This window comes from Thamnophis sirtalis, unplaced genomic scaffold (assembly GCF_051295495.1).
Source record: "Thamnophis sirtalis isolate CommonGarterSnake01/CBP01778 unplaced genomic scaffold, rThaSir2_p1.2 scaffold_2, whole genome shotgun sequence".
Lineage (NCBI taxonomy): Eukaryota > Metazoa > Chordata > Lepidosauria > Squamata > Natricidae > Thamnophis > Thamnophis sirtalis.
In genome coordinates this window covers 842,626-869,197 of record NW_028261382.1, presented here as the reverse complement: position 1 = coordinate 869,197, position 26,572 = coordinate 842,626, and the positions used below count along the sequence as shown (strand labels likewise).

Sequence of the window (26,572 nt, the reverse complement as noted above, 5' to 3'; positions counted from 1 at the left end):
ATGAAGTGCAGAAAGTCGCAAGAAACCAGATCTCACACGTTCTTGACCGCCCGAAAAGATAAGAGACAACAACTTTAAATCACCGCTGAGGTGGCAGTGAGGGGGAGAGAATGGATCCATACCGGGATAGCTGCAGGCATAAACAAAGAAAATTGAGATCCATTCAAAGCAGCATTCAAATTGCTCATTTCCTATTAAGAAAAATGAGGGGGGGAAATCTGCAATAAAGTGAGAATTAGTAAAACCAAATAAGGAAAAAAAATAAAGCTATAAAATTAATGAGGAAACATTTAGCCCAGCGCTGTCTAGAGGGTGAATCAATACCCAGCTGATTAAATATATTGGAGCTTCTTCAAAAACAGAGGGCTATTAGCCAAGGGGAACAGGCAATTTTTAGAAGCCCAACCTTTCCAAATTGCAAAAGAGGCTATTAGGGGAAAAAACACCAGAGCTGCAGAGCCCAGAGCTTCTTCAGGCAAGTTGGCCAGAAACTCAGCCTCCTACCTTGTTTTTACTGAAAATATTCTTTTTCTTGAAGGAGAATAAGACGGTGTCCCGGAAGTCTGCTGGGTGTTTCACATGAACATCCTCGGCGCGGTACTGGAGGATCCGGGAAGTCTTGTTGATGATCCAGTAGGGACTATAGACCGAGAGGGTGGTGTGGGTGCTGGACTTCTTGACGTGAAGGTAAACATCCAACGTAGCCCCTTCGGCAGAATGTGAGGTGAAGCAGACAGGGAAGAACTCCGGCAGGGCATCATGGATACGAAAGCGCCCGCTCCAGTCTCTGCCCTGGTATTTGACCACGATCAGCTCCATGACCTCCCCGCTAATTCTCGAGTGGAGAACATCGGCAGCGCTTCCTTCGTGCAGCTCGTGGGCCTTCGCGGTGCCCTGCGGAGAGCATCGAAAGCCATCAAGGGCCTGAGAAGGCGAGCAGAACCGGGCAGGGCCGAGCGGGGGGGAGGGAATAGCAATAGCAATAGCAGTTAGACTTATATACCGCTTCATAGGGCTTTCAGCCCTCTCTAAGCGGTTTACAGAGTCAGCATATTGCCCCCACTGTCTGGGTCCTCATTTCACCCACCTCGGAAGGATGGAAGGCTGAGTCAACCCTGAGCCGGTGAGATTAGAACCGCCGAACTGCAGATAGCAGTCAGCTGAAGTGGCCTGCAGTGCTGCACTCTAACCACTGCACCACCTCGGCTCTTTCCTAAGCCCTTCTTGGGACATAGAGGCAGCATTTGTTTTTTAATTTTTTGTTTGTATCCCCCTTCCCTGGTTTGAGTTGTGAGCCGCCCTGCGTCCCCTTCGGGGTAATAGGGCAGCATATAAACATAATAAACTGAACTGAACTGAACATTAGACCCTTGAGTTTTGCAATGCACAGTTCAAATATGGTAAAAACAACTTGGGGACCCGATATGCCTGTAACAGTGTGGAAGTACCATAATGTTTCCAGGTAGAGTACGAAAAACAAACGGGAAGAGGAATTCTCCATCACGGCAGAATTTCCAGAGCGTGGCACAATTCCTAGCGGAGTTGCTCCGGTTCAGCTAGACCAGCCTTTCTCAGCGACTCTCAGAGGGGTAGAGTTCAGTTCCCACGCTGGTTGGGGGAACTCTGGGAGTTGAAGTCCACACCTCGGAAAGTTGCATGAGAAAGAAGTGGACTAGACCAGGGGTCTCCAACCTTGGCAACTTTAAGCCTGGAATTCTGGGAGTTGAAGTCCACAAGTTGTTGTAATATAGTTCCTTGTGTAGGTGTGTGTCACCCATTGTCCAGTTCATACCAGGGCATGCAGAGCCACGCTGAACCACACAGGAGAAAACAAACTCCTAAAACTCCATAACATCCTGATAGTTCATAACATAACATCCTGAGATGTGCCCTACCAATGACGCCCAGGATTTGACCATATATAGACTGAGCAGTAGATTAGAAATTGTACTTTTACTGGCTGTTTTTAATCACATGCTATTGCTCCTCCTGCCTTTGTCCTATCTCAATAAAAGGGGCTGCCAGACCCCCAATCTGGGTCGCTCCATCCCGAGAAAGATCGTGTCCATGTCTTTTCTCCACATTGGCCTCATGGGCGAACCACGGGAACGTTACAACAAGTCATAAAGTTGCCAAGGTTGGGAGACTCCTGGGCTAGATGGTCTACACTTGCCTCAGACACAACAGCTCTTGTGCGCCCACCCAGACTGCTACAGGTGCTACCTGTAACCTAGAATACACTGAACCTGAGGCTTTTTTTTTAAAGTGGAAAAAATGCTCTCTAGTTCATCACCATGTGTTTGAAATGCCTCTCAAATTCTCTTTCAAGGGGATGGAGAGAGCTAAAAGCCGTTGGGGCAAAGTTAAGTACCGGTAAGTAGAGTTGTGGGAAGAAAGAGAAAATTTGAGGTGTTGCCAAAAAGAAAAAAAAAGAGGGGAGGGGATGTCCTGAATGCTGAAATCCCCTGGGCTTTTCTGAATTGCATCACAGCCCCTTCTTGACTAAGGTACCTCGAGGATGTATTGCAGAGAGTAAGGCAGAAGATTCTGCAGGGTAAGCGTGGGGTAGAAATGAATAATGTAGGCCGGCTCCCAGTTCTCCTTGTGAGTTGCGATGAAGTTGAGCTCATCGGGCACAGCCGTGGCCTTCAAGCGGAGTGGCAGGAAACTGGTATTGGTGGCTGGGCACTGAAGCATACAGGTAACTTCACTGCTCCTGTGCAGTTCTTCCTGCCAGGAAATGTAGGTTGTGGATGGCTCATATTGTCCCTTCAAGACGCCTGTTGGCTGAACAAACAGCTGACATCTAAGAAGCCAATCACAGAAAGCAGAAGACATTGGAGGGGGACAAAAAACAGTGCAAATCCTTTGCAATAAACAGAACCGCTTGAGGATCTGAATGAGTGAAATATTTACCGATACGAATCCAAGGGAACATGAAATTCCTCTTCTGGAAGAGACACACCTAAAGGCCTCAGCTGTTTAATGTCCTTAACAAATTTGTAGATTATAAATGGGACAGAGAAGTGGTTTTTAATCTGAAATGGGAAACAGAATGTGAATAACACGTGAATAGATTCGTGGTTCCAAGAGAAGAGAAAGAATTTCTTGTCGTTCAGGGTAGAACTGAAGAGTTCTTGATGGTCTCTAAGCTTGGTAGTTTTCTTGCAGACATTTCACGGCCCCACTAGGGAACATCATCAGTGCTAGAAGGGAAGGGGGTTTTCTCCCTGATTCTATGCAGTACCTTGCCTGCCAGTAGGGTGTGGTTTCCCACATGGGATCGGTGCTGCAGGAAAGCACCACTTTTTCACTCAAGGTGTGCAAGGCTTCCCACACCGAAGCAGGATCACATGGTTTACCTGGAGAGGGGAGCGGAGAGTAATCACTTTGTTCCCTTCTTCTGCGTCTATCTGCACCACGACCGAGTTGGAGGAGCTGCTCTGGGGCGCTCTCACAGCATGGAGCCTCCGTCCTGGCTTGGCGATGGGAACCCCTGAGACCTCACTGTAGCCTTCCGGCCCTGTTTTGCACCAAAACAATTTTCTTTCATGTTGTCCCTTCCCCTTTGCTTCTTACAAAACATAAAACCAGTTTACAACTCAGCTATAATTCGGGCTCCAGAAGCTGACAGCTGCTGTACGTAACTTGATCTGCTTACAATATTTATTGCCACAGGACTGGGATAAACCAAAGGAAGCGTTTAAAAAAGTTATTGTCTGAAAACCATTCTCGATCATTTGGAAATGCTTCTTTCACCTCCGCAAAGCTCAGTATATTTGACTGATTATTCCCTTTTTTTAAAATAACAGAAAATATATACTGTAATATATACCCCTGCAAATATGACTGAGATGTAGGAGATGACCAGGCTGAGCCCGAGGGAGGGGTCAAATAGCAATAGCAGTTAGACTTATATACCGCTTCATAGGGCTTTCAGCCCTCTCTAAGTGGTTTACAGAGTCAGCATATCGCCCCCACAGTCTGGGTCCTCATTTTACCCACCTCGGAAGGATGGAAGGCTGAGTCAACCCTGAGCCGGTGAGATTTGAACCGCCGAACTGCAGAACTAGCAGTCAGCTGAAGTAGCCTGCAGTGCTGCATTTAACCACTGTGCCATCTCGGCTCTTGTCTGAAAAGTTTGATGAATCCCTGCCCGTCCGCAAGAGAGCTGAGTCCAGCCCATCCTTAAGTGCTTCCTTAATTCCCGCCCATTTCCCTTCGCTGTTAGTAGCTCAGGTTTTTGTAGGGAGCTTAAGCACGCAATCAATCTTTATGCTCATTCGAACTGCCTGAAGCTCCTGGTTTCTCCGGCGCTTGACAACAAATACACTACGCATAAAAAGCGCTTGAGGGTGGGGGAAAAAATAAAACGGAAAAAAAGGATAAAGAAACGAAATACGGCATTATAGCAGTGAACCGCTGCAGCTCCTCACCAAAGCTCAGGGTTAACAGAGAGCTGTCTTGGCGACGTAGGATGCTAAGCCTTCTTCTGTCCAGGGACTCCGAGGTGGCACATTCCAGTTCTAAGCTCTGGCCGAGTCCGATCTCGTGGGTGCTCTCGCTTCTAGGAAACCCCACGGCCTGGAGGTTCCTGCAGGCCTGGACTCTGACAGGGATCCCCAGAGCGTTTCTGACTGTGAAGGGAGCCCGGTCTTTCAAAGCGGCGTCGTAAGTGGAAGCGGTTCCTTCCGAGAAGCCCTAGCAACAAAGCCCAGGTTTACTACTCGGAGAGCGGTGATGGAAAGAGCAGTCAAAGGAATTAAAAGGTGGGAGAATTCTGCCCGAACCGTAGGAGGGGAAGGGTTCCTTCTCCTGCCTGGCTTTGCCGGCAGGCCTGGGGGTGATGAGTTCCCTCCCCTCTCGACATGTATGGTTGTGCGACTGTTGTTTACTTTTATTATTTGTATTTTGTTTTTTATGTTCCCCTTTTTCCCCTTGAATTGTTCGCCGCCCTGAGTCCTCCCGGAGAAGGGCGGCATACAAATAATAAAATTCTAATTCTAATTCTCCCGTCCCATCCAACTTACCTTGGCTAGATTATTAAGGACAGTTAAGCAACATTTGGATACGGTGATGTTCATGGTGTCTTTTGAAGAGATAGAGATCAGCTGCTGGGCTTCAGGGAGAACAATGAAGTCGTCTCCTGGCAAGAGACCTCGGTCGTGTTCGGGGTTCGTCTTCATCTAAGGGGGAAGAGGGGAAAGGCCAATAAATGACCCTCGGAAACCCCACGAAATGCTCGGTTTGGGGTCCCAGGTTTGCTTTGGACAGTAATTCGTCCTTTGGCCTATGAATGCCTAGAACAGAGATGGGGAAGCTTTTCACCACTGAGTGCCAAAACCGGAATGTACCTGCTATGTCTGCATCTCGGAGCACCGGAAACCCCAAGACCAGCTGGCCGGCATGCCCATGCCTGCTTTTGCCTGTCTTTTGGGCCCTTTTTGCCCTGAAAAATAGCCTGCTTTTTGGCCCATTTCAGACCATTTTTCAGGCTGTTTTTTGGGGTCATTTTTGAAGTCATTTGGGGGGGGGCAAAATAGCTCAAAAATAGCCTAAAAACAGCCACAAAAGCCCCCAAAAATGACCTGGTTTTGGAGGCTTTTGGGGTTGCTTTTCAAGCTATTTTCTGACACTCGGGCTCCCTCAAAGACCAGCTGGTCAGGGTGTCAGAAATCAGAAGGGCAGCTGGCAGCGGTGTGCCCAGAGAGAGGGCTCTGCGTGGCACCTCTGGCACACATGCTGTAGATTGGCCATCACAGGTCTAGAACAAAAGGCAGCGTTATACCCAAATTGTGAATGTCCTTCTTTCCCCAAAAGAAAAGGAAGAGCTATAAATGCAGACAAAGCCTCCCTTTAATCTTAGAGGAAGGAAAAGAGCCAGATGAGGAAAATTTAAAGGGAAGCAACTTCTTATTTTCTACGTGGTGTTTTAGTATTAAACATAATGTGGAGCGATACGTTTTCTTCAGCTGTTCGAGCATTAGAGAAAACATTTGCATAAGTGCTTAGACTGAATTAATTAATTAATTCTGTAACTGGTCCTGAAAGGCTCTTCATCTGGGAGACTAACTGGAACAAGGAGATGAAACGCAGCTATCCCCTTGCCTCGTGAAGTTCCAGACCGCCAATTCCCCCAAAGGATGGAAGAAATACACTTTGCACTTTTATCACAAACAGGAAACAAATGGGCAAAAAGGGACATTAAAGGATTGCTCACCTCCAGCTTTAAGTTCCAGCGACGTCCTTCTCGATCCACTTGTTCTATCAGAGGTTCCCAGAGCGCGTGGTTTTCATTGTAGTAATTCACCTGGGGGGGGAGGGGGGAGGGAACACAAAGCTGAAGCACACGGAGCTTTCTCTTCCCGACTAACAAAAGCCAAGCTCAACAGTCACGGAAGCCTGTGACGAGGCCAAGGGACAAATAGCAATAGCAATAGCAGTTAGACTTATATACCGCTTCATAGGGCTTTCAGCCCTCTCTAAGCGGTTTACAGAGTCAGCACATCGCCCCCAACAACAATCCGGGTCCTCATTTTACCCACCTCGGAAGGATGGGAGGCTGAGTCAACCTTGAGCCGGTGAGATTTGAACCGCTGAACTGCAGATAACAGTCAGCTGAAGTGGCCTGCAGTGCTGCACCCTAACCACTGCGCCACCTCGGCTCCTATTTCTTAGACATATATACAGAATCAGCCTCTTGCCCCTTCCTTCCTTCCTTCCTTCCTTCCTTCCTTCCTTCCTTCCTTCCTTCCTTCCTTCCTTCCCACTTATTTAGCAATAGCAATAGCAGTTAGACTTATATACCGCTTCATAGGGCTTTCAGCCCTCTCTAAGCGGTTTACAGAGTCAGCATATCGCCCCCACAGTCTGGGTCCTCATTTCACCCACCTCAGAAGGATGGAAGGCTGAGTCAACCCTGAGCCGGTGAGATTAGAACCACTGAACTGCAGATAGCAGTCAGCTGAAGTGGCCTGCAGTGCTGCACTCTAACCACTGCGCCACCTCGGCTCTTATATACAGAGGGACCGGCCCTATTTACGTACCTCCAGCGTCACATCAGCCTGGGCTGACATGAGAGAAGACCAATTTTTCACCGTTCCAGAAAATGCAGATTCTGCTAAGAGTAAAGGGACGGTACGATGTCCCAAGCCGCACTCCAGGGTGACTTGAACCGATTTCACCACCACCACAAAACGTTCCTTTTTTCCCCTCTGCTCGCTGGCTACCAAGGCTTCCGTGGCTTCCGTGGCCATGTCGACGCCCAGGAACCAACTCTGGCACTCGTCTACGGATTTGACGCTCCAGAGGTCCACAGGATTACAAGGGGTCCCTCCAGATTCCTCCTCCTTGGCCTGCCGCTTCATAGCAGCCAGGATAGTCATTACAGTGTTGAGAATGATTGGCGACACCTTGAAAAAGGATACTAGAGATGAGCGATTCACTTATAAGACAGGCAGCAATTGTGGACCAGTGTTTTTCAAACTCGACAACTTTCAGGGGTGTAGACTTCAACCTCCGCAATTCCCTGGCCACGGGATCCTGCCTTCAGTGTCAAAGTCTGGATTAAATCGAGGCCGTGGAACATATCAGCTTGCCTTGAGGAGCTGCTATTTACATGTAAATTCAGAGCGAGATTTTTCCTTATAAAATCAAACCAATATTTTTACTATGGGGGACCAAGAAGGCAGAAACTCCGAACTGTGTGTGTATTGCAGGGATCCTCCCTGGAAGAGTGGATTTCCTACTCTACACACGGTAGATCTCACCTCAGCTGCAGATTTTTCTAGAAACCCCCCCAAGCATCAGGGCGAGCAATCTGTTACTAACTTTGACAACCAAGGTCTCCATGTTCACATCCACGCTTTGCACTCCGGAAGTATCCATCGTGGCTTCCACAATTAAAGAGCATGGCTGCACCACCTAGAAGAAGACCAGCAGAATGTTGGGGTCAATGCCCCCTTCCTATGGGCGGGAAAGAAGCTCCCTGCAGAGGGGAGGATCCCGCCACGGGGCTCACCGTGGTGACGTTCTGCTTTGCCGCCCCCCGGAGGAAGGGGCAGGCCAGCACCCTGAGGTCCAGGACCCGAGCGGTCATGTGCTTCGCCTCGGAGCCGCCCGACAGCATGAAGCTGCCCTGGAAGGAAGCTGCCAAGGCCGGCGCATCGGCCTTGGTCAAGTTGGCCACAAACACAATTTCTGGGTCCAAGATGTGCGCGACCACCGACATGTTTGATGGCGCAGCTGCAGCTGTAAAAGTTCAAATTCAGTTTGCGGCTCTATGAAATGGTTATCACAAGAGAGTAATAGCACACCCCCATCCCCCCCCCCCAATGGCTAATAAACATAAAGCAATCCCTGCCTTGGCATCTCATTTCATTTATTAAATTTATAGGCCGCCCAATCCCGCAGGACTCTGGGCGGCTTACAAAGCGAAAGAAAAAGGGAAAAATAAAAAATAATTTAAAATTCACAACACACATTCGTTCTAATCGGGGCTGGACCTTAACACTAAGGTCAACAGCCCCAGGCCTGCCGGAACAGCCAGGTTTTAACGGCTTTCCTGAAGGCCATGAGGGTGGGTGAGGTCCGGACCTCTGGGGGCAGCTGATTCCACAGGGTCGGAGCAGCCACAGAGAAGGCTCTCCTCCGGGGAGCCGCCAGCCGACACTGACCGGCTGATGGCATCCTAAGGAGGCCCAATCTGTGGGATCTTATCGGCCGTTGGGAGGTATGTGGCAGTAGGCGGTCTCGCAGATACGCTGGTCCTGAGCCATGTAGGGCTTTAAAGGTAATGACCAACACCTTGAATTGCATCCGGAGACCAATTGGCAGCCAGTGCAGCTCGCGGAGGACAGGTGTAACGTGGGTGTATCTCGGTACACCCAATAACGCTCGCGCGGCTGCATTCTGAACTAGCTGTAGTCTCTGAACGCATTTCAAGGGTAGCCCCTTGTAGAGCATTGCTCTGCTCTGACCATGGAGCAGCACATCCAGGCCCAAACCATAAATAAAGCCAGTGGCCTTAAGAGCGGAAAACTGCGCAGTGAGTTAAGGATTAGAGATATTCAAAGCGGCCGACCTTTCTCGGTCTTAAGCTTTCCCTGGGAAGACGCCTTCAAAGCCAACTGGGCAGGTTTTTCCGCCGCTCCGGCTGCAGGCATGGACTGAATGAAGAAGTCGGCCACCGTCAGCAAGAACTCCATGCTGGCACACAAATACAGCTGATCCAAGACAGCTACGATGTCAGCCCCGTTTTTATCCTGCTTGTAGCTGATATCAATCATGACGCTCTCGGCTTTCCCATCCCTTCTGGCCAGCATTCTGCAAGAGAGAAACGCATTCCTAGACGAGGTGGCTGAATTTAGGAGGGAGGAACTTGGAGTAGATTAATTCTGTTTTGTATCCTCCGATTACCCCGATTCCTAGGATTTCTAGTGAGAAGGCCGCCCTCTGCGAGGCCTCGGATTCAACAGGCCTTGAAACAAATCCCAAATCTCCTCTGTACAAGGTTTTGTTTCAGGGCTGACCAGGTGTGTTAAGCAGAGTGCCGACGGCCCCCCCCTGGAGAAGAGACAGGGTGTGTTCTAAGGACTGCTGGACAGCTGACCTTGCAGTTGCTTTCTCCACCCCTTCTCTGAGATCGTCCAAGGTGCACGTTTCCATCTTGGTGCTGACATCTAGAGAGCCGTCCGAAAACATTTGTCCCGATGACCTCATGAAATGCAGCCCCAGTTCCCCAAGGCGTAAATGACTGTTGTGAAGCTGAGGTTTCTACGAGATATGAAAACGGCCGAGATAAAAGGATTAAGTGCCACAGCTCAGAGGCTCCACACGTCTCCCAGTTTGGGCTATTTGGCCGAACGGAGAAAGAACACCGGATGAACTTTTTTTCTATCAAAACAACCAAATTCAATTAACATGGAAGAAATCTCTCTCCCTCAAGAAAAAAGTCTTAAGACTTTGACATCGCGTAATGCCCAGGTGGTCAACAGAGAAAGCCCCCAAAATATCAGAAGTGGGAAGGGGAGAAGGGGGCAGGAATTGGAATGGCGCAGAGAAGGCTGGAGGCCATATCAACAGTGTGTGACTGTCAGGTTTCCGAAAGATGCCCTAATTAATTCACGAGCCTCAAGCCAAGTTTCAAAAGAAATCCAGTCATTTATTAGGAACGCCACTTTGGCAATACCCCATTGCAGTCAGATCTGACCTCACTTTAATCATGGCTGAACATTGCCCCTCTTTCTTCCCTTCCCTCAGTCTGTGTCATAAATCACATTCTCCAACGAGGTGCCCACCTCACAAGCCTGCTGCAGTAATCTGAGATCCGACTCTAGTCAAAGGCATGCACTCCCCACCTTTCCTCACCATGGCAACTTTATGAGTTGACACTGTGTGTTTGATTTGATTTTAATTTGATTTTATTTAGCATTTATAGGCCGCCCTTTTCCCTGAGGGGACTCAGGGCGGCTTACAATAGTAAGGGAAGGGGAGTGAAAGACAGAATACAGAAAAAAAATGTGAGATAACTAAAAATACTAAAACACAACATTCACTCAGCATTCGGGAGGGGCAAGAAAATTTATCCCCAGGCCTGACGGGCTAGCCAGATCTTGAGTGCTGTACGGAAGGCCTGGACTGTGGTCAGGGTACGAATCTCCACGGGGATTGTGTGCACGAGTGAGCGTGTGTGTACACATATATGAAGAGGCACACACAAATGGCTAACAAGCTCTAAAGATCAAATTTCACACGTTTTTGGAACAAACTCTCCTTTTTTTGGACCACACAGATCTCCTTGGCCTGTGGTATTTTTTTTTTGTAACGCTGTTATCTTGGGGTCCCAAGGAAATTGGCTTTCGAGAATATTGTCACCAACCTGGTTCTTATCGGCATTGTAGAGAACAACGGAGAGCGATTCAAAGTTGAAATGAAACATCACCGCCACACTTTTCTTCAGCTGGTCTCCCCCAGGGGCTTCCTCTGCGGGAATCTCAGGGGTTCCTGGGTGATTGAGAAACGAGAAAGGGGCTTAAAAGCAGGACTGGTACTTGAGGTCATTCTCTTCCATTCAATGCCAACCCCGTTTGATCCGATTTCACAAATGGAAGCTTTATTAGAACCCAAGACCAGCGTACATTAAGCCAGTGTTTCTCAACCTTGGCAACTTGAAGATGTCCGGACTTCAACTCCCAGAATTCCCCAGCCAGCATTTGCTGGCTGGGGAATTCTGGGAGTTGAAGTCCGGACATCTTCAAGTTGCCAAGGTTGAGAAACACTGCGTTAAGCCATTTATTTTTATTCCACCTTGGTGTTTTGCTGAATTCAAGGTGCCGTTCCCATCTAATGTCCTCTTCTCTTATACATAACGACAACCCTGTGAGGTTGTCTGGCTGGGACAGAGTGGCTGTCACACCCAGCCACTTTCACATCCAAAGACCCCCCCGGTTTTTAGCTAACATCCCAAACTTGTTTTTCCCAATGCTCCCCAGGACTACTTTGTCCTGATGGTGGTAACAAATAAGCGATGCATTTTGCAACCCTTTGAATTAAATGCTCAAGACGTGCCTTCCTCCTCAAGGCCAGACACAGCTTCAGCGTCGGGCTTTTTAGGCTTCTGAGCATCTGGCAAGGTTGAGGGTGTGGCTTTGGGGTCTGCAGCAGCTTCACTCAGATTCTCCAGCAAAATGTTCATGAGCAAAGTCAAGTCGTCCTGGCTGAGCGAGAGCTGCAAAGAGAAGATATTTGATTTGATTTAATAAATTTATAGGCCGCCCAATCCCGAAGGACTCCGGGCGGCTTACAGGAAATAAAATTTTAAGAAAAGTGAAGTGTTAAAAAACGGGGAAGGAGGGAGGGAAGGAAGGGGAGTAGGAGAGAAGAAAGGAGGGAAGGAAGGAGGGAATGTAGGAGAGAAGGAAGGGGGGAAGGAGGGAGGGAAGGAAGGGGGAAAGGAAGGAGAGAAGGAGAAAAGAAAGGAGGGAAGGAAGGAAGGAAGGAAGGAGGGAAGGAGAGAAGGAGGGAATGGGAAGGAGGGAAGGAGGGAAGGAAGGGGAGTAGGAGAGAAGAAACGAGGGAAGGAAAGAGGGAGGGAGGGAAGAAGAAGTAGGACCGTTGTAAGATAAAATTAAAATAATAATTTTAAAAAAAGAAAAAAAAAGAAAAACCACATCATGTATCCAGTCTAATCAGGGCTGGACATCAGTCGTGAGGTCAACAGCCCGGGGCCTGCCGGAACAGCCAGGTTTTAATAGCCTTTCGGAAGGCCGTGAGAGTGGGGAGGGTCCGGATCTCTGGGGGTAGCTCATTCCATAGGGTCGGAGCGGCTACAGAGAAGGCCCTCCCCCGGGGAGCCGCCAGCCGACATTGTGTAGTCAACGGCACCCGGAGAAGGCCCACCCTGTGAGATCTTATTGGGCGCTGGGAGGTATGTGGCAGGAGGTGGTCACGGAGATATCCAGCTCCTAGGCCATATACGCACAGAGTGATTGCGGCACTGTCAGAAAAGGCAGAAATTGCTGGTTTTCTATTGTGTTCACAACAGGCAGGGATGCTTCCACCCAGAAGGGGGAAAAAAACCTTATGTAAAAAAGTTGTAAGTGGAGATAAGTGGAAAATCAAAGCCCGCTTCAAGGGCAAAACCAGTGTAGCCTCTATCGGAACACAAGCGATTGCTGTAATCCGGAGCTTACATCCATGGCTCTCCTGGATTTTTGTGACCTTACCAGCATGGCCTTTAAGTCTCCTTGGATGGAGATCCCCGGAATCTGCAGATACCAATCGGAGGCCAAGTTCCTCTGAACTGAGAGCTGTAGGTTGACCGGCTGCAAAATCTCGATCTCTGGCTGAGGGCTGCTGCCCACCACCGCCCTACAAATGAAAGGGGAACGGGTGGAGAGTCACCAGGTGGCCCCCTGAGTAAAGCAGCCTCTCCTACCGGCAGCGCACGGCACCACTGGGAATAGCCCTTCCCAGTGGGATGCTGGCTGGGGAATTCTGGGAGTTGAAGTCCACAAGTCTTAAAAGTTGCCAAAGTTTGGACAATGCCTGCTCTAATGCAAAGGGGCCTTTCCATGGAGGGAAGTCTGCTTTGGTTCCCAGTTCCTGCTTTGCCCCAAAACAATTTAGCTCAATAGAGGGGGGGGGCTGTCCTGACTAAACCCTTCGGAAGCCCTCCCGGTGTCTGATGGGGAAAGAAATGCAAGATGGCTTGCTTAGAACTGCCACTTGCTCTACTTTATGCTTGCATTCATAACCAAAGGTGGAGGAACACGGCTAAAGACAACGGTTGCGCTTCAGACCACCTCACAGGGCCGGGCAGGGTCTCTTGTCGAGCCTTCAAGGAATGGCTTTGTCAGGCCTGCAGCCATCTTTTCTTGTGCGTCTTTGGCCTGCCACACTTTCTGTTATTCTACTGTGCCTTTTCTATTGTGGGAAAATGGGAGGGTGGGGGATTGTATGGAGTTAGATGCTATGTAGCCATAACAACATTCTTTCTTGAAAGCCAAGGTCATCCTTTGTCTTTGAACCTCTGCACTTGACCGGAACTGGATGGGAGGAATCTGTCTTCGTGGCAGTGGACGATTGGACCCTGGGATGGACTGGTGGGTGTGGGGATGCAAGATCTTGAACTTTCAACTGGGTGGGGGAAACCAGGAAGCTTTCAGATTCGGGTTTTCCCAGATGTGCCAACATGGCTCTCTTAATAAATTGGAACTTTGAGGAATGCTTTGCCTCGGACTCTGATTTAATTTTGGATGCTATTTGGAACCCTGACAGGCTTCTCTGCTGCAGAAAAGTCTTCCCACTGCCAGGAGAAACCCCACAGCAACAAGCAAGGAACGCCCTCAATGGGCAGCCACCTGTCTGCTGATCTGGAGGGGAACGAGGCTGACATCATACATACCTGGAGATCTTCAACTGGGTGAGTTGGATATCCATCTTGTCAATCACGGGGGGAGGCGTCGTCTTCTCCCCAGAGACCAGGGTGAATTCGTTCCAAACTCTGATTAAGCCAAGATCGGCTATCAAGACATCATTGGACGCGGAAGACTGAGGGATCAGGATGACGGGAGCTTTCAGGTTGATGTCCATCGAGAGGCGAAAGCTCTTCTGAGCAAAGTCCTTCATGCTGAGGGCGGCCTTTCCTGCGGCTTGAACCGTGGCCGTGCTCAGGGCCTCCTTGGCCGTTTGGAAGTGGTTGAGGAAATGCTAAGCAAGGACAGAATTACAAGGCTAATTAAGCAGGAAGAAAATTGCAAATGGATCCCCCAGGTGAGTAAAAAGAAAAGTGAAAGTAAGTATTAATTGTGTAAACTTTCCAACCGTCTCATTCTCTAATGTCACAACGTAAAGGAAGAAGAAGTAATGGCCAAGCTCTGCACTGCGGGACTGAATGCTAGTCTTTTCGAGGAGCCGAGGTGGCGCAGTGGTTAGGGTGCAGCACTGCAGGCCACTTCAGCTGACTGCTATCTGCAGTTCGGCGGTTCAAATCTCACCGGCTCAGGGTTGACTCAGCCTTCCATCCTTCCGAGGTGGGTGAAATGAGGACCCAGACTGTGGGGGCGATATGCCGACTCTGTAAACCGCTTAGAGAGGGCTGAAAGCCCTATGAAGCGGTATATAAGTCTAACTGCTATTGCTATTTTCCATCCCTTGTGAGGAGACCGGGATTTTGGGCCTACGCATTTGAGAACTGCAGCGTCAGCCAGTGTTTCTCCACTTTGGCAACTTTAAGACGCCTGGACTTCAACTCCCAGAATTCGCTTCATCTTCCGGATCTGAGAGACGAAGTGAATTCTGGGAGTTGAAGTCCACGCATCTTAAAAGGGTTCCAGGTTAGGGAAGGCTGGTGTAAGTCGAGAGAGAGAAGCGGCTCTCTTACCAGAAGCGTCATGAAGAATTTGTGGACGTAGACGATCTGAACGCAGCCCACTTTCAGGGACATTTTGCCATCCACCTTGGACATGTCCGTGTAGGCCTCTCCTTCGGTGGCGTCGGAATAAAGGGACATCGTGAAGCGGAAGACTTCGTCTCCCACTATCGAGACTGGCTGCAAAAATCACATGTACCTTAAGGACCACTCAAACGAGAGATATAAACGAGACTGGAAAAAATGGATTGATTATACTCAAAATAAATATGGGACTAAGAAATTCCAGATAGCTTGTGATTAAGATCAGGAACGATATAAATTGTTTAAAGTTAGCCTAGCAAGGAGGAGCTAAGCTCAATGTAAAGATGTTATCAATTTTCTATTCTTTTTTCCAATATATTTTAGACTGTTTTGTTAAAGATTTATACCGTGTATGGGTTCTGGGAAGTCAGGGGAGGGAAGGCTGGGGGGTTGGGGGGGAGAGAGGGATGCATATTAGGCTTGACGAGGGGTGTTAAATTTTAATGTAATATGATTGCACATGTATACTGTCTTCTCTTATTTTTTCTTTAAAACTAAGATATGTTAAGTATATTGATAGGGAAGCATAAATACCATCAACATAGAATGGAGTTTGCTCAGAAGCTGAAATACACTAAGTGAATGAGAGGAAGAGTGGGAAACAGAGGAGAGAAGAAAGATAGGAAGAGAGGGATAGGAGAGAGGAAGAGTGGGAAACAGAGGAGAGAAGAAAGATAGGAAGAGAGGGATAGGAGAGAGGAAGAGTGGGAAACAGGAGAGAAGAAAGATAGGAAGAGAGGGATAGGAGAGAGGAAGAGTGGGAAACAGAGGAGAGAAGAAAGATGGGAAGAGAGGGATAGGAGAGAGGGTAAGGGGGGAAGATGAGGAGGATAAGGAGGAGTGGAATGAAGAGAGAGGAGAAGGAGAAAGGAAGGGGAAGTAGAGTAGGAAAGGATGATGGAGGGAAGAAAGGAGGTAGGAGAGAGGCAGAAGAAAGAGGTGTATGGAGAGCAGAAGAGCCAATAATGGGTTTTTATCTTTCTGGGCGTTGATGGCAAGAGGAACTGATGTAATTACTACTTAATACAATAGGATATTGGCTATGTAATGGTATACATGGGATTATATGTTATGAAAATGGAAAATAAAAACTTTCTATGGATATGGAAGCATAAATACCATCAACATAGAATGGAGTTTGCTCAGAAGCGGAAATACACCAATGAGAGGAAGAGTGGGAAACAGAGGAGAGAAGAAAGATAGGAAGAGAGGGATAGGAGAGAGGGTGAAGGGGGGAAGATGAGGAGGATAAGGAGGAGTGGAATGAAGAGAGAGGAGAAGGAGAAAGGAAGGGGAAGTAGAGCAGGAAAGGATGATGGAGGGAAGAAAGGAGGTAGGAGAGAGGCAGAAGAAAGAGGTGTATGGAGAGCAGAAGAGCCAATAATGGGTTTTTATCTTTCTGGGCGTTGATGACAAGAGGAACTGATGTGATTACTACTTAATACAATAGGATATTGGCTATGTAATAGTATACATGGGATTATATGTTATGAAAGTGGAAAATAAAAAAAGTATTAAATCAAAAAGAAAAATAAAAGATCACATGTACCACGATTTCCGCTCTCTTTGATATCATCCACCGAGGCCTGCCCTGCCCCCCAGCAAGGAAAAAAGGCTCCCTGGGGTGTCAGCCCCTGCCCCCCAGAAGTTTCCAGCTCCACCAGCCCCCACCCTTCCCTGCCACCCCGCAATTCAGTTTCTCCATCTCGAGGGGGAAAGGCGACATGTGAACAGGCCAGAGTGTGCAATTCTACACTCGGAGGTGCTTTCCCCCCCCTTCTGACCGTCTCTTCTGTTCCCAACTCGGCCAAACTGGTCCGTGAGGCTCATTCCGAGGCCTCCCAATGCCAGGCTCACCTTTTTATGAACCGTTTCCGGATCGACGTTGGTTATGATGAAATCCCGAAGCCGGGCAAAGACTTCGGTGTGCTTTGTGGTGGTAAACACACAGGCCTCCATACCTGGGGAGGAAGGAGGACAAAGAATAAAAGGGGATGTCTTCCGTTTTTTATTGAAGTTTGGGCACTGGGGTTTTCTTAGGGAATTTACACTTAATCTATTACTAGTTCTCCTCTCTTGCTGCTACAGGAAACCTATTTGACCCAAGGACCGAACAAGAAGGAGAATTCCATCCTACAGCAATAGCAATAGCAGTTAGACTTATATACCGCTTCATAGGGCTTTCAGCCCTCTCTAAGCGGTTTACAGAGTCAGCCTATCGCCCCCACAGTCTGGGTCCTCATTTCACCCACCTCGGAAAGGATGGAAGGCTGAGTCAACCTTGAGCCGGTGAGATTTGAACCGCTGAACTGCAGATAACAGTCAGCTGAAGTGGCCTGCAGTACTGCACCCTAACCACTGCGCCACCTCAGGGTTAAGTAACTGGGAAGGAGGGCAGCTGAATACTGCTTTTTTTTTTTTTGTTTAATTCCGGTGGATTATTTCAAATGCGCTTACCTTGAATCCGTATGTCTGCAATATTAGCTTTCTGGTCGCAGACCCAAATGTTAAAGGCATTCAGTTTGGCAGTGAGCTTCAAGTCAAACACGTCATCAGAGATGGCTGCAGGGCCAGCAGCATCTGAAGAGCAAGAAGAAATCGGTCAGCGTGGTGGGCCTATTTCCCCCCGGCCGTGTTCCTCACTCTTCTTCCTCCTCCTCCTCCCTGGTCTCGGAGCAGTGAACACCCCGAGGTTTTGTGACCCGCCCCCCCACTCCTTCTGCTTCAAAGAAACTTGGAAATTCAAAAGGCTTCTTAAATGAATGGATTTAATTGGCTCATCATGGTCAAAAGGGATCGCCTTGGTTCCTCAGTATTAAATGGGATTGGTGGAAAGAGAGGGGGAGAGAGAGAGGGAAAGAGCAATAGCAATAGTTAGACTTATATACTGCTTCATAGGGCTTTCAGCCCTCTCTAAGCGGTTTACAGAGTCAGCATATCGCCCCCAACAATCCGATAGATAGATAGATAGATAGATAGATAGATAGATAGATAGATAGATAGATAGATAGATAGATAGATAGATAGATAGCAATAGCAATAGCAATAGCAATAGCAGTTAGACTTATATACCGCTTCATAGGGCTTTCAACCCTCTCTAAGCGGTTTACAGAGTCAGCATATTGCCCTCATAATCTGGGTCCTCATTTTACCCACCTCGGAAGGATGGAAGGCTGAGTCAACCTTGAGCCTGGTGGGATTTGAACAGCCAAACTGCAGAACTGCAGTCAGCTGAAGTAGCCTGCAGTGCTGCATTTAACCACTGCGCCACCTCGGCTCTATAAAGAGAGATATCAACCCTCCGATACCTGATTTTGCAACAGCTGTTTTGGGGTCTTCTGATGGTCGCTCTACATCAGCCCCCTTCTCAGCTGGCGTGATACCACTTGAGGCAGATGTGAAAAAATTCATGATAGAAAGCAAGGCTTCGGTGTGCAAAATTAAGTCTAACGAAGAAAAGGATACCTGGGGGGAGAAAAAAAGAAAGGAGATAAATGAAGGAGGGGGCCTCTCACCTGAAAACAGGTTTTTATCATTTAAAAAGGCCCCTCAGCCCCCCCATGGGATAAATGTGAGTTATTGGGCTTAACAATCCAATTGGAACCTGAGCTCTTTCGGTTCAACTAGTATTCGTTCATTTATTATATTTATATGCCGCCCTTTTCCCCCGAAGGGGACTCATTCTCCAAAGGACACGCCCTCCCCTGGGTAGCTAAGACAATGCTCCTATTGACAATACTCACATTCAGCAACTGCTTTGTTCTGTTGTAAACGGTGTCAAAGTGAGGACCATCCACATCGGCCTAAACGAGAAACACGGTTTCAGTCTGCGGCAGATGGCGAACCAGCAGCAAAGCACATGCATGTTCACGCAAACTGCTATGTTAAGGCGGGGACGTGCGCTTGAAACGTTCAAGGTGTGGGACTTGGCATTGCAATCAAGGCTCCTCTTGGTCCGATCCCACCGCTGCTGCGTCATCCCCTTGTCACTTTTTACTGTATCCTGCGGGCGGCCCTGGGTTCAACAGCTACCTATTTCTGCCAACTGCTCTCAGTAGAGTAAGCCCCACACCACGCTCCCCCTCCCCCTAGAAATGAGACCAGTGAGCAGAGTTCAATTCCCAAGAAAGAAAAAGGGGAAAGGAAGATGTGTTGCCTTCCTCAGGTAGGAATAAGAGGCGAGCCCCCCCCCCCCCCTGAATGCAACTGGCTCAATCCAGCCTTCTAGCAGAAACTTCTAGCAACTAGGATTCAATTCGGCTTTTTGTAACATACATTAATTTCCTTTATTTCACTTTGATTCTCTGTGTAAAACACAGCCATTTTTGTTTTAAGCATCCACTCAAAACACCCCACACTAATTTTTAGTTTTAAAGACGTGCTTAACCTTAACGTATTCCATCTTTAGGAGATGCTTGCCGGATTCATCTGAAGAACTAATAATATTTAAGGGGTCTCCTTTGGAATCTGTAGAAAGAATACAATTCATACTTAGACTGTTGTAAGTCAGCCTAAGCAAGGAAAAGTGGATGAATACAGTAAAGAGGGTAATTTCTTCAGAGAAATTTTCAGTTTCAGAGACTCAGAAATTACCCAAAATATACAGTAAATAGATGTTTCATAAGCTTGATGAAGTCCTCCCGGCTAAGGAGAAGAATGGGAATCTTTATGGAAAAAATAGCAGGTTGAACAAGGCTCTCTAAAATGCTTAAAACTCAAGCAGAGCTTTGCACAATGAAGAATAAAAATTCAGAACACAAAATTGAAATATTTAGAAAAATGTGATCTGCAGCTTAACGTTGTCCTCTAAAAGCCTGTGTGTAATCTGAGTCACATTCATTTGTGAAATCCTTCATTAAATATGACTTACCAGTGAATTCAAGGCAATTCATCTGCACTTTCTGAAGATATGCTGTAAGAGTCATATCGTGCATTTTAATTCTACCTTCGCTTCCAAGTTTTAATACTGTGAGCCTGTACAAAGGAAAGCTTTGCTTTTCCACTTGCTTCGTTAACGTAACTAAGACCTGAAAGAGGGAAGAGAAAGTATATGAAAGATAGCATATATGACACGTAAAAATACACCCAGCCATTCATATTCCGGTTGTCTATCTGCATTTGCCATTTTGCCAAGCCACCTTCCAGGAGAGACGGGTGTGCTGTAGGAAGAAACAAGAATGCAGGTCTGTCAGATTCACGAAGATGCCAAAAATCCTGGAAGCCACAGAGCCTTTAATCAGAACAGAGAAAGTTATGATCCGGACTTGTCCTGATGGAGGCACCATCCAGCTGGCTCCAATTCAGGAGTCCTGAGAAACCCCACCATTTCTCACCAGCCAGGATGAGCCTGGAAAGTGGGGTGCTAACTTACTCCCCCCATCTCTTTTCAGCCCTCCTGCCCACAGGAGGGCAAAGCACAAGCTTTGACGAGTTCAGCTGTTGGCATCAGCTAGAAGGGCAGGGAGGGGCCCTCCAGAGAAAGGAGGGCAAAGCCCCCTGGGAATAAACCGACGGGTGGACCACTAACAATAACCGGCTCTTCTGGCCGGAGGAAGGAGAGCAAATAAGGCTGTCCTTGCCAGCACTTATTCAGGAAACGGGATACCTTGGGTCTGAATTAGGCTTAAGCTGCTGCTGCTGCTGCAGGCTGATTCAGAAGTTGAATGCTCCACTGCCAAGCAAATAAGCGGTGTTTAAAATAAATAAAGTCAATCAAAAGGAGGAGCCGTGGGTAAATGCGACTGAATCGAGGCAGAGCCTCTTAAGTTGCCTACCTTGTTTATTTCAAAGTTCAGCAGGAGGCTGGTCCTATCGTCCTTCTGGGCTTCTTCCGAGAGGCTGGATTTGGGGGCTCCAGCCGACGGCACCGGTTCTTTCACCTTGCCTGCGCATCCCCAAAAAGAAGAGGCTTCCACTTAAAAGGCTGCTGCAAAGCCAGGGGCTTCTTGATGAGTTTAAAGTCATGAGCTGTGAGCCTGGATCAGGCCAGGAGCCCCTCCCCGCCAGAGCCCCTTTCAGTCTGCTGCCATCTGTCTGTCTGTCCACGGAAGAGCACCGGTGGATGAGCTCCCTCCTCAACTCCCTGCCGGGGGGGGGGGGGAGGGCAAGGAACACTCCAGCTACTCAACCTGGGAACAGAGACCCATCCAAAGGTCCGCAGGGGTCGGTCCTATCCCCCCTACTATTCAACATTTACATGAAACCGCTGGGCGAGATCATCCGAAGGCACGGGATAAAATATCACCAATATGCGGACGATACACAGTTGTATCTGTCCGCCCCGTGCCAACTCAATGAAGCGGTGGACGTGATGAACCGGGGACTGGAAGCCGTTAAAGACTGGATGAGAGCGAACAAGCTGATACTCAACCCAGACAAGACCGAGTGGCTGTTGTGTTTCCCTCCCAAAAATTTGGCCACCATACCATCACTCAGGCTGGGGGGACAAAATTTAAACCCCTCAGAAAGGGCCCGCAACTTGGGAGTCCTCCTGGATTCACAGCTAACTTTTGACCACCATCTCTCAGCTGTGACCAGGGGGGCATTTGCCCAGGTTCGCCTGGTGCGCCAGTTGCGGCCCTACCTGAATCGGGAGGCCCTCACAACAGTCACTCGAGCCCTTGTGATCTCTAGGCTGGAATACTGTAATGTGCTCTACATGGGGCTGCCCTTGAAGAGCATCCGAAGACTTCAGCTAGTCCAGAATGCGGCCGCGCGAGTGATCGTGGGCGCACCACGGTTCGCCCACATAACACCGATCCTCCGTGAGCTGCACTGGCTACCTGTTGGTCTCCGGGTGCACTTCAAGGTCCTACTCACCACCTATAAAGCGCTCCATGGTAGTGGATCTGGCTATTTGAGAGACCGCCTTCTGCCAATTACCTCCCTGCGTCCCATCAGATCGCATAGAGTTGGCCTCCTCCGTATTCCATCCGCCAGTCAGTGCCGACTGGCGACTACTCGGAGGAGAGCCTTCTCTGTTGCGGCTCCGACACTATGGAACAATCTCCCCGTGGAGATTCGTACCCTCACCACCGTCCAGGCCTTCCGTACAGCCCTCAAGAACTGGCTAACCCGTCAGGCCTGGGGATAATCCTATTTCGCCCCTCCCGAATGCTGAGTGAATGTTGAGTTTTATTGTCTAATTTACTTTGTGCACATTTCTTTTTTTGTATTGTCCTACACTCCCCTTCCTTTTTTTGATTGTAAGCCGCCCTGAGTCCCCTCAGGGAAAAGGGCGGCCTATAAATAAACTACAACAACAACAACAACAACAAAGATGTCCTACCTTCCGTCGAGGAGGCTGCTGGTTCTGGCCCAGGGTCTGTTTTGTCTGCTTCAGCCAGGTTTTCATTCATAACTTTAAGCAGGATGTTTAAATCCTCCTGACTCAGGATAATCTAGAAACGGGGGCATTTCGGGGGGGGGGGGGGAGAGGTTACGTTTCTTCGGGCTGAATGAGCCGCCACGAAACAAGGGGGGGGACTAACCCCAACCCTGCCCGTCGAATGCACAGCTACATTCATCCGCCTTTTGGCCAAGACCCTCCTTAGCTTTTATCATTCAGCGCCCCCCACTCCGCTTTTCCGTGCTTCTGTCGCAAACAGGGCAAAGCGAAGGTTCCACTCCAGACCATTATGGGAACCACTGGGGCAGGGATGAAATCCAGCAGGTTCTGACAGGTTCTGGAGAACCGGTAGCGGGAATTTTGAGTAGTTCAGAGAACCAGCAAATACCACTTCTGACTGGCCACAGAGTGGGGGGAGAGGGAATGGGGATTTTGCAGTATCCTTCTCCTGCCACGCCCGCCAAGCCATGCCCACAGAACCAGTAGTTAAAAAAAAATTGAATTTCACCACTGCACTGGAGACGATATAACTATCATCCCATCTAAAAATCCTCTCTGTGGTTCTTCCTGCTCAGGCAGACACCACCTTCGACATCCCCAAGGCCTCATTTTGGAGGGGCTAAGCCTCAGCAAAAGCCAGGATGACAAGGTTACACCCCCCCCCCCCCAAATCATCGTAGTCTCCAAGGGGGCCTCTAAGTGAGGGACAGTTCAGCAAACCGTGATGAGGACGTAGGTCAGGAAAAGGCACCGCTCTTCATACTGGAATTAATCAAGAGCATCGAAGAGGTTGGAAGCCAAGAAGTCCTCATAGAATGAGGAATGTACAAGGAGGGGATTCTCCCTGTGTGTGTCCCCCAAAAAAAGATAGAGGTGCAGCGTAGTCACAAGAGTCACATCTGGTGAATGGGAAAGAAGCCAGCTTTTTTGGCGGGGGGGAGAAGAGCTGGCTGGATTCGTACCCTCACCACCATCCAGACCTTCCGCGCAGCCCTCAAGATCTGGCTCTCCCAGCAGGCCTGGGGATAGGTTTCCAAGTTACCCGCCCGAGTGTTGATTGCTGAATGAAAGTTGTGTTTTATTATTTTTTCTTTGTTCACATTTTGTTTTGTCTTTTGATACTGCACCCCCTTCCCTTGTGATTGTAAGCCGCCCTGAGTCCCCTCAGGGAAAAGGGCGGCCTATAAATTTTAATAAATAAATAAATAAATAAAATAAATGGAGAATTCTGGGAGTTGAAGTCCGCAAGTCTTAAAGCTGCCAAGTTTGAAGACCCCCTGCTCTATGGGGACCCTGGGAGAAACACCCCAGCTGCACAAGAGAAGAGAAATTAGCTTACGCTGATGGTATCAAGGTAACCTTGGACTTCCACCAGGGGTATTTTGTGGTACCACATCCCGGCCAGGTTGCGGTTGACCGAAAGGTCCAGATTAATGGGGCGCAAAATTTGAATGTCTGGCTGCGAAGCCCCTCGCTGCAAGACTGTCCTAGAGGAAGTCACACAATTATTGTGGGGTTAACGTAACCGAAATCCTCCCCAATCACACCGCGCTCCACGGGCGAAGAGGAACCCGGTTTACCTGGACAGCTTCAGCTGGGTGAGGTGAACCTCCATTTTATCCACGATGGGAGGCAGTGAGCAATCCTCCGCCGGCACCAGGCTGAACCGGTTCTGTATTTTAATCAGCCCAAGGTCAAAGACCACAGCGTTGCAAGAGACGGAAGACTGCGGGACGACGATGACGGGGGCCTTCAGGTTGATGTCCATGGCGAGGCGGAAACTCCTCCGGGCGAAATCCCTCATGCTGGTGGCGGCCTTCTCGGCGGCCTGCACCGTAGCCGCACTCAAGGCCTCGGTGGCGATTTGGAAGTTGCTCAGGAAATTCTGTGACAAGCAAGAGGCTCGCAGGTCAGGAATGGGCCGAGGAAGCAGTGGACCTAAGAGACCGTCTCCTGCCACATACCTCCCTAAAACCGATAAGATCGCACAGGATGGGCCTTCTCCGGGTGCCGTCAGCTGGACAATGCCGGCTGGCGACGCCTCGGAGTAGGGCCTTCTCTGTTGCCGCTCCGGCCCTATGGAATGAGCTACCCCCAGAGATCCAGACCCTACCCACTCTCATGGCCTTCCGTAAAGCTATCAAAACCTGGCTTTTCCGGCAGGCCTGGGGCTGTTGACCTCTGGATTGAGGTCCAGCCCCGCTAAGACTGGGTGTATGTTGTGTTTCTCTTAATTTGTTGTGTCTTATTTGTTTTAATCCTTTTTAATATTTCTTATTTCTGTAAGCCGCCCGGAGTCCTCCGGGATTGGGCGCCCTATAAATTCAATAAATGGAAATGGACCATTACTTAACGGTGATATTTAAGTGATGCATTTTTGAGTTTCCTGTTACCCGTATGAGAAAGGGGTGGGGAGGGAGGGAGGGAGGGAGGTTCTGTTCTCTGTGTCCCAATATAAAGACTTCCTTCCAGGCCCTGTGAAAAACAGAACAGCAACAACTCCTCCCAGCTGGCAGTCTTACCAGGAGTGTCATGAGGAATTTGTGTAGATAGATGATCTGAATGCAGCCCACTTTGAGAGCCACGGTTCCATCCACTTTGGACATATCCGTGTAAGCTTCTCCCTCGGTGGCCTCTGGGTATAAGGCCAGGTTGAAACTGAAGACTTCGTCGCCGACTATGGAAACCGCCTAGAAGGTGGGCAAGCAAAAGTATCAAGGGCTGGATTGGTAGTTTCTAGATGGGTATCCAACAGATGTGTGTTTGCAATGCTCAACAAGCACACGGAGCCCTCGCTGGTTCTTAAAGGCAGAAGCTCTAAAGCCAATGTGGACATGAAGAAGACACAAATGGACTCGGACCAAGTTTGCACAGGCTGTTTCTTCCAAAACCCCTGGAGAAGGAACTTCAGAAGGCTGCGTGTTCGAATCACATCGGGGTCACCAAATGCAAAGTACCCGTGGTTCGCCTCATGAGGCCAATGTTGAGAAAAGACACGGACACGAGCTTTCTCGGGATGAGGCGACCCAGATTGGGGTCTGGGAGCCCCTTTTATTGAGATAGGACAAAGGCAGGAGGAGAAATCAGCATGTGATTAAAGACAGCCTGTCAAAGTACAATTGCTAATCTACTGCTCAGGGAAGTTCTGTCTATATATGGTCAAATCCTGGGCGTCGTTGGGTAAGGCACATCTAGAGCAAACTATCAGGATGTTATGTTATGCACTATCAGGATGTTTATGGAGTTTGTTTTTTCCTGTGTGGTTCAGCGTGGCTGCGCATGCCCTGTTATGCACTGGGCCATGGGTGACCGCCACACCTATACAAGGAGCTATATGACAACACCGGAGGCCCCTGTGGGACGTCTCTTGGTACAAAATACAAGAGATCCATCCTGGAAGCTAAAAAGTCAGAGTTTTGACTTGCAATCAAATGAGTAACTGTACCTTTTTATGAATTGTCCTGGAGTCAACATCAATAACAACAATGTCTTTCAGCCGGGCAAAGAGAATCGTTTGACTGGACTGCAGAAAAAGGAAGGAGTCGAGGCCTGAAAGGGGGGGAAAATGGTTCATTATTTGCTAAGAACCATAGAAATGAAATCTCAGATTTCTAACTAAATAGACTAACCTTTAACTGTGTTATTCAAATTCCAAAAGCACATTTTGAAGCAGCTTTTGAAACATTTCTAAAATCTGAGCCACTGAATACATTGGGCCAAAAGCCAAGGAACTTAATCTCATTCTGTCCTCTTGAAGTGCCCAGGACGATGCCCAACTGCCTCCCCCCTCCCTCCCCTTCATTTCAAACCACCAGAAGTGCGTCTATTTAACTGGTCTTCCACTAACACAAGATCAGAATTGAGAAATCGGAAACTCAGTGAACTCAAAAGTCCTCCAACAGATGGGATATATATTTCAGTAATTCAAGCTCAGAGAATGTTCTGGACAGCTTGGAAGAGCTGAATGAAGCAGGCATTTCCCCATTACCTTGAACTTTTATTTCAGCAATGTTGTTCTTCTCGTCGCAAACGTTCAAACAGAAGGCCTCCATCTTGGCAAAGAATTTGAAATGAAACACATCCTTGTCCTTGCTCGTTTTTGCCACTGTAGAGGGAGAGGTTTTTAAATAAAGCAACAAGTTATAGACCAGTGTTTCTCAACCTTAGCAACTTGGAAGATGTCCGGACTTCAACTCCCAGAATTCCCCAGCCAGCATTCGCTGGCTGGGGAATTCTGGGAGTTGAAGTCCGGACATCTTCAAGTTGCT

At 48.6% G+C, this 26,572-nt stretch overlaps 1 protein-coding gene across 2 annotated transcripts in view; it reads right to left on the bottom strand.

Annotated features, from left to right (window-relative positions):
• The window catches only part of VPS13C (vacuolar protein sorting 13 homolog C), a 70,095-nt gene that overhangs the window by 21,721 nt on the left and 21,802 nt on the right, over nucleotides 1-26,572 (bottom strand). Inside the window, exons 32-62 of one of the 2 annotated variants that reach the window (XM_087703955.1) lie at nucleotides 26,293-26,409; nucleotides 25,750-25,853; nucleotides 24,827-24,994; nucleotides 23,885-24,189; nucleotides 23,644-23,791; nucleotides 22,245-22,356; nucleotides 20,731-20,840; nucleotides 19,827-19,983; nucleotides 19,344-19,423; nucleotides 18,700-18,759; nucleotides 18,265-18,421; nucleotides 17,414-17,536; nucleotides 16,814-16,917; nucleotides 14,885-15,052; nucleotides 13,907-14,211; nucleotides 12,726-12,870; nucleotides 11,565-11,728; nucleotides 11,022-11,050; nucleotides 10,880-10,983; nucleotides 9,611-9,774; nucleotides 9,083-9,324; nucleotides 8,021-8,250; nucleotides 7,831-7,923; nucleotides 7,047-7,412; nucleotides 6,221-6,310; nucleotides 5,031-5,186; nucleotides 4,437-4,701; nucleotides 3,363-3,523; nucleotides 2,917-3,038; nucleotides 2,512-2,806; nucleotides 505-894 (exon numbers count right to left, since the gene is read on the bottom strand). In XM_087703955.1, coding sequence (XP_087560081.1) covers nucleotides 505-894; nucleotides 2,512-2,806; nucleotides 2,917-3,038; nucleotides 3,363-3,523; nucleotides 4,437-4,701; nucleotides 5,031-5,186; nucleotides 6,221-6,310; nucleotides 7,047-7,412; nucleotides 7,831-7,923; nucleotides 8,021-8,250; nucleotides 9,083-9,324; nucleotides 9,611-9,774; nucleotides 10,880-10,983; nucleotides 11,022-11,050; nucleotides 11,565-11,728; nucleotides 12,726-12,870; nucleotides 13,907-14,211; nucleotides 14,885-15,052; nucleotides 16,814-16,917; nucleotides 17,414-17,536; nucleotides 18,265-18,421; nucleotides 18,700-18,759; nucleotides 19,344-19,423; nucleotides 19,827-19,983; nucleotides 20,731-20,840; nucleotides 22,245-22,356; nucleotides 23,644-23,791; nucleotides 23,885-24,189; nucleotides 24,827-24,994; nucleotides 25,750-25,853; nucleotides 26,293-26,409 — 5,234 coding nt within the window. The other variant, XM_087703957.1, reaches the window with a different exon arrangement.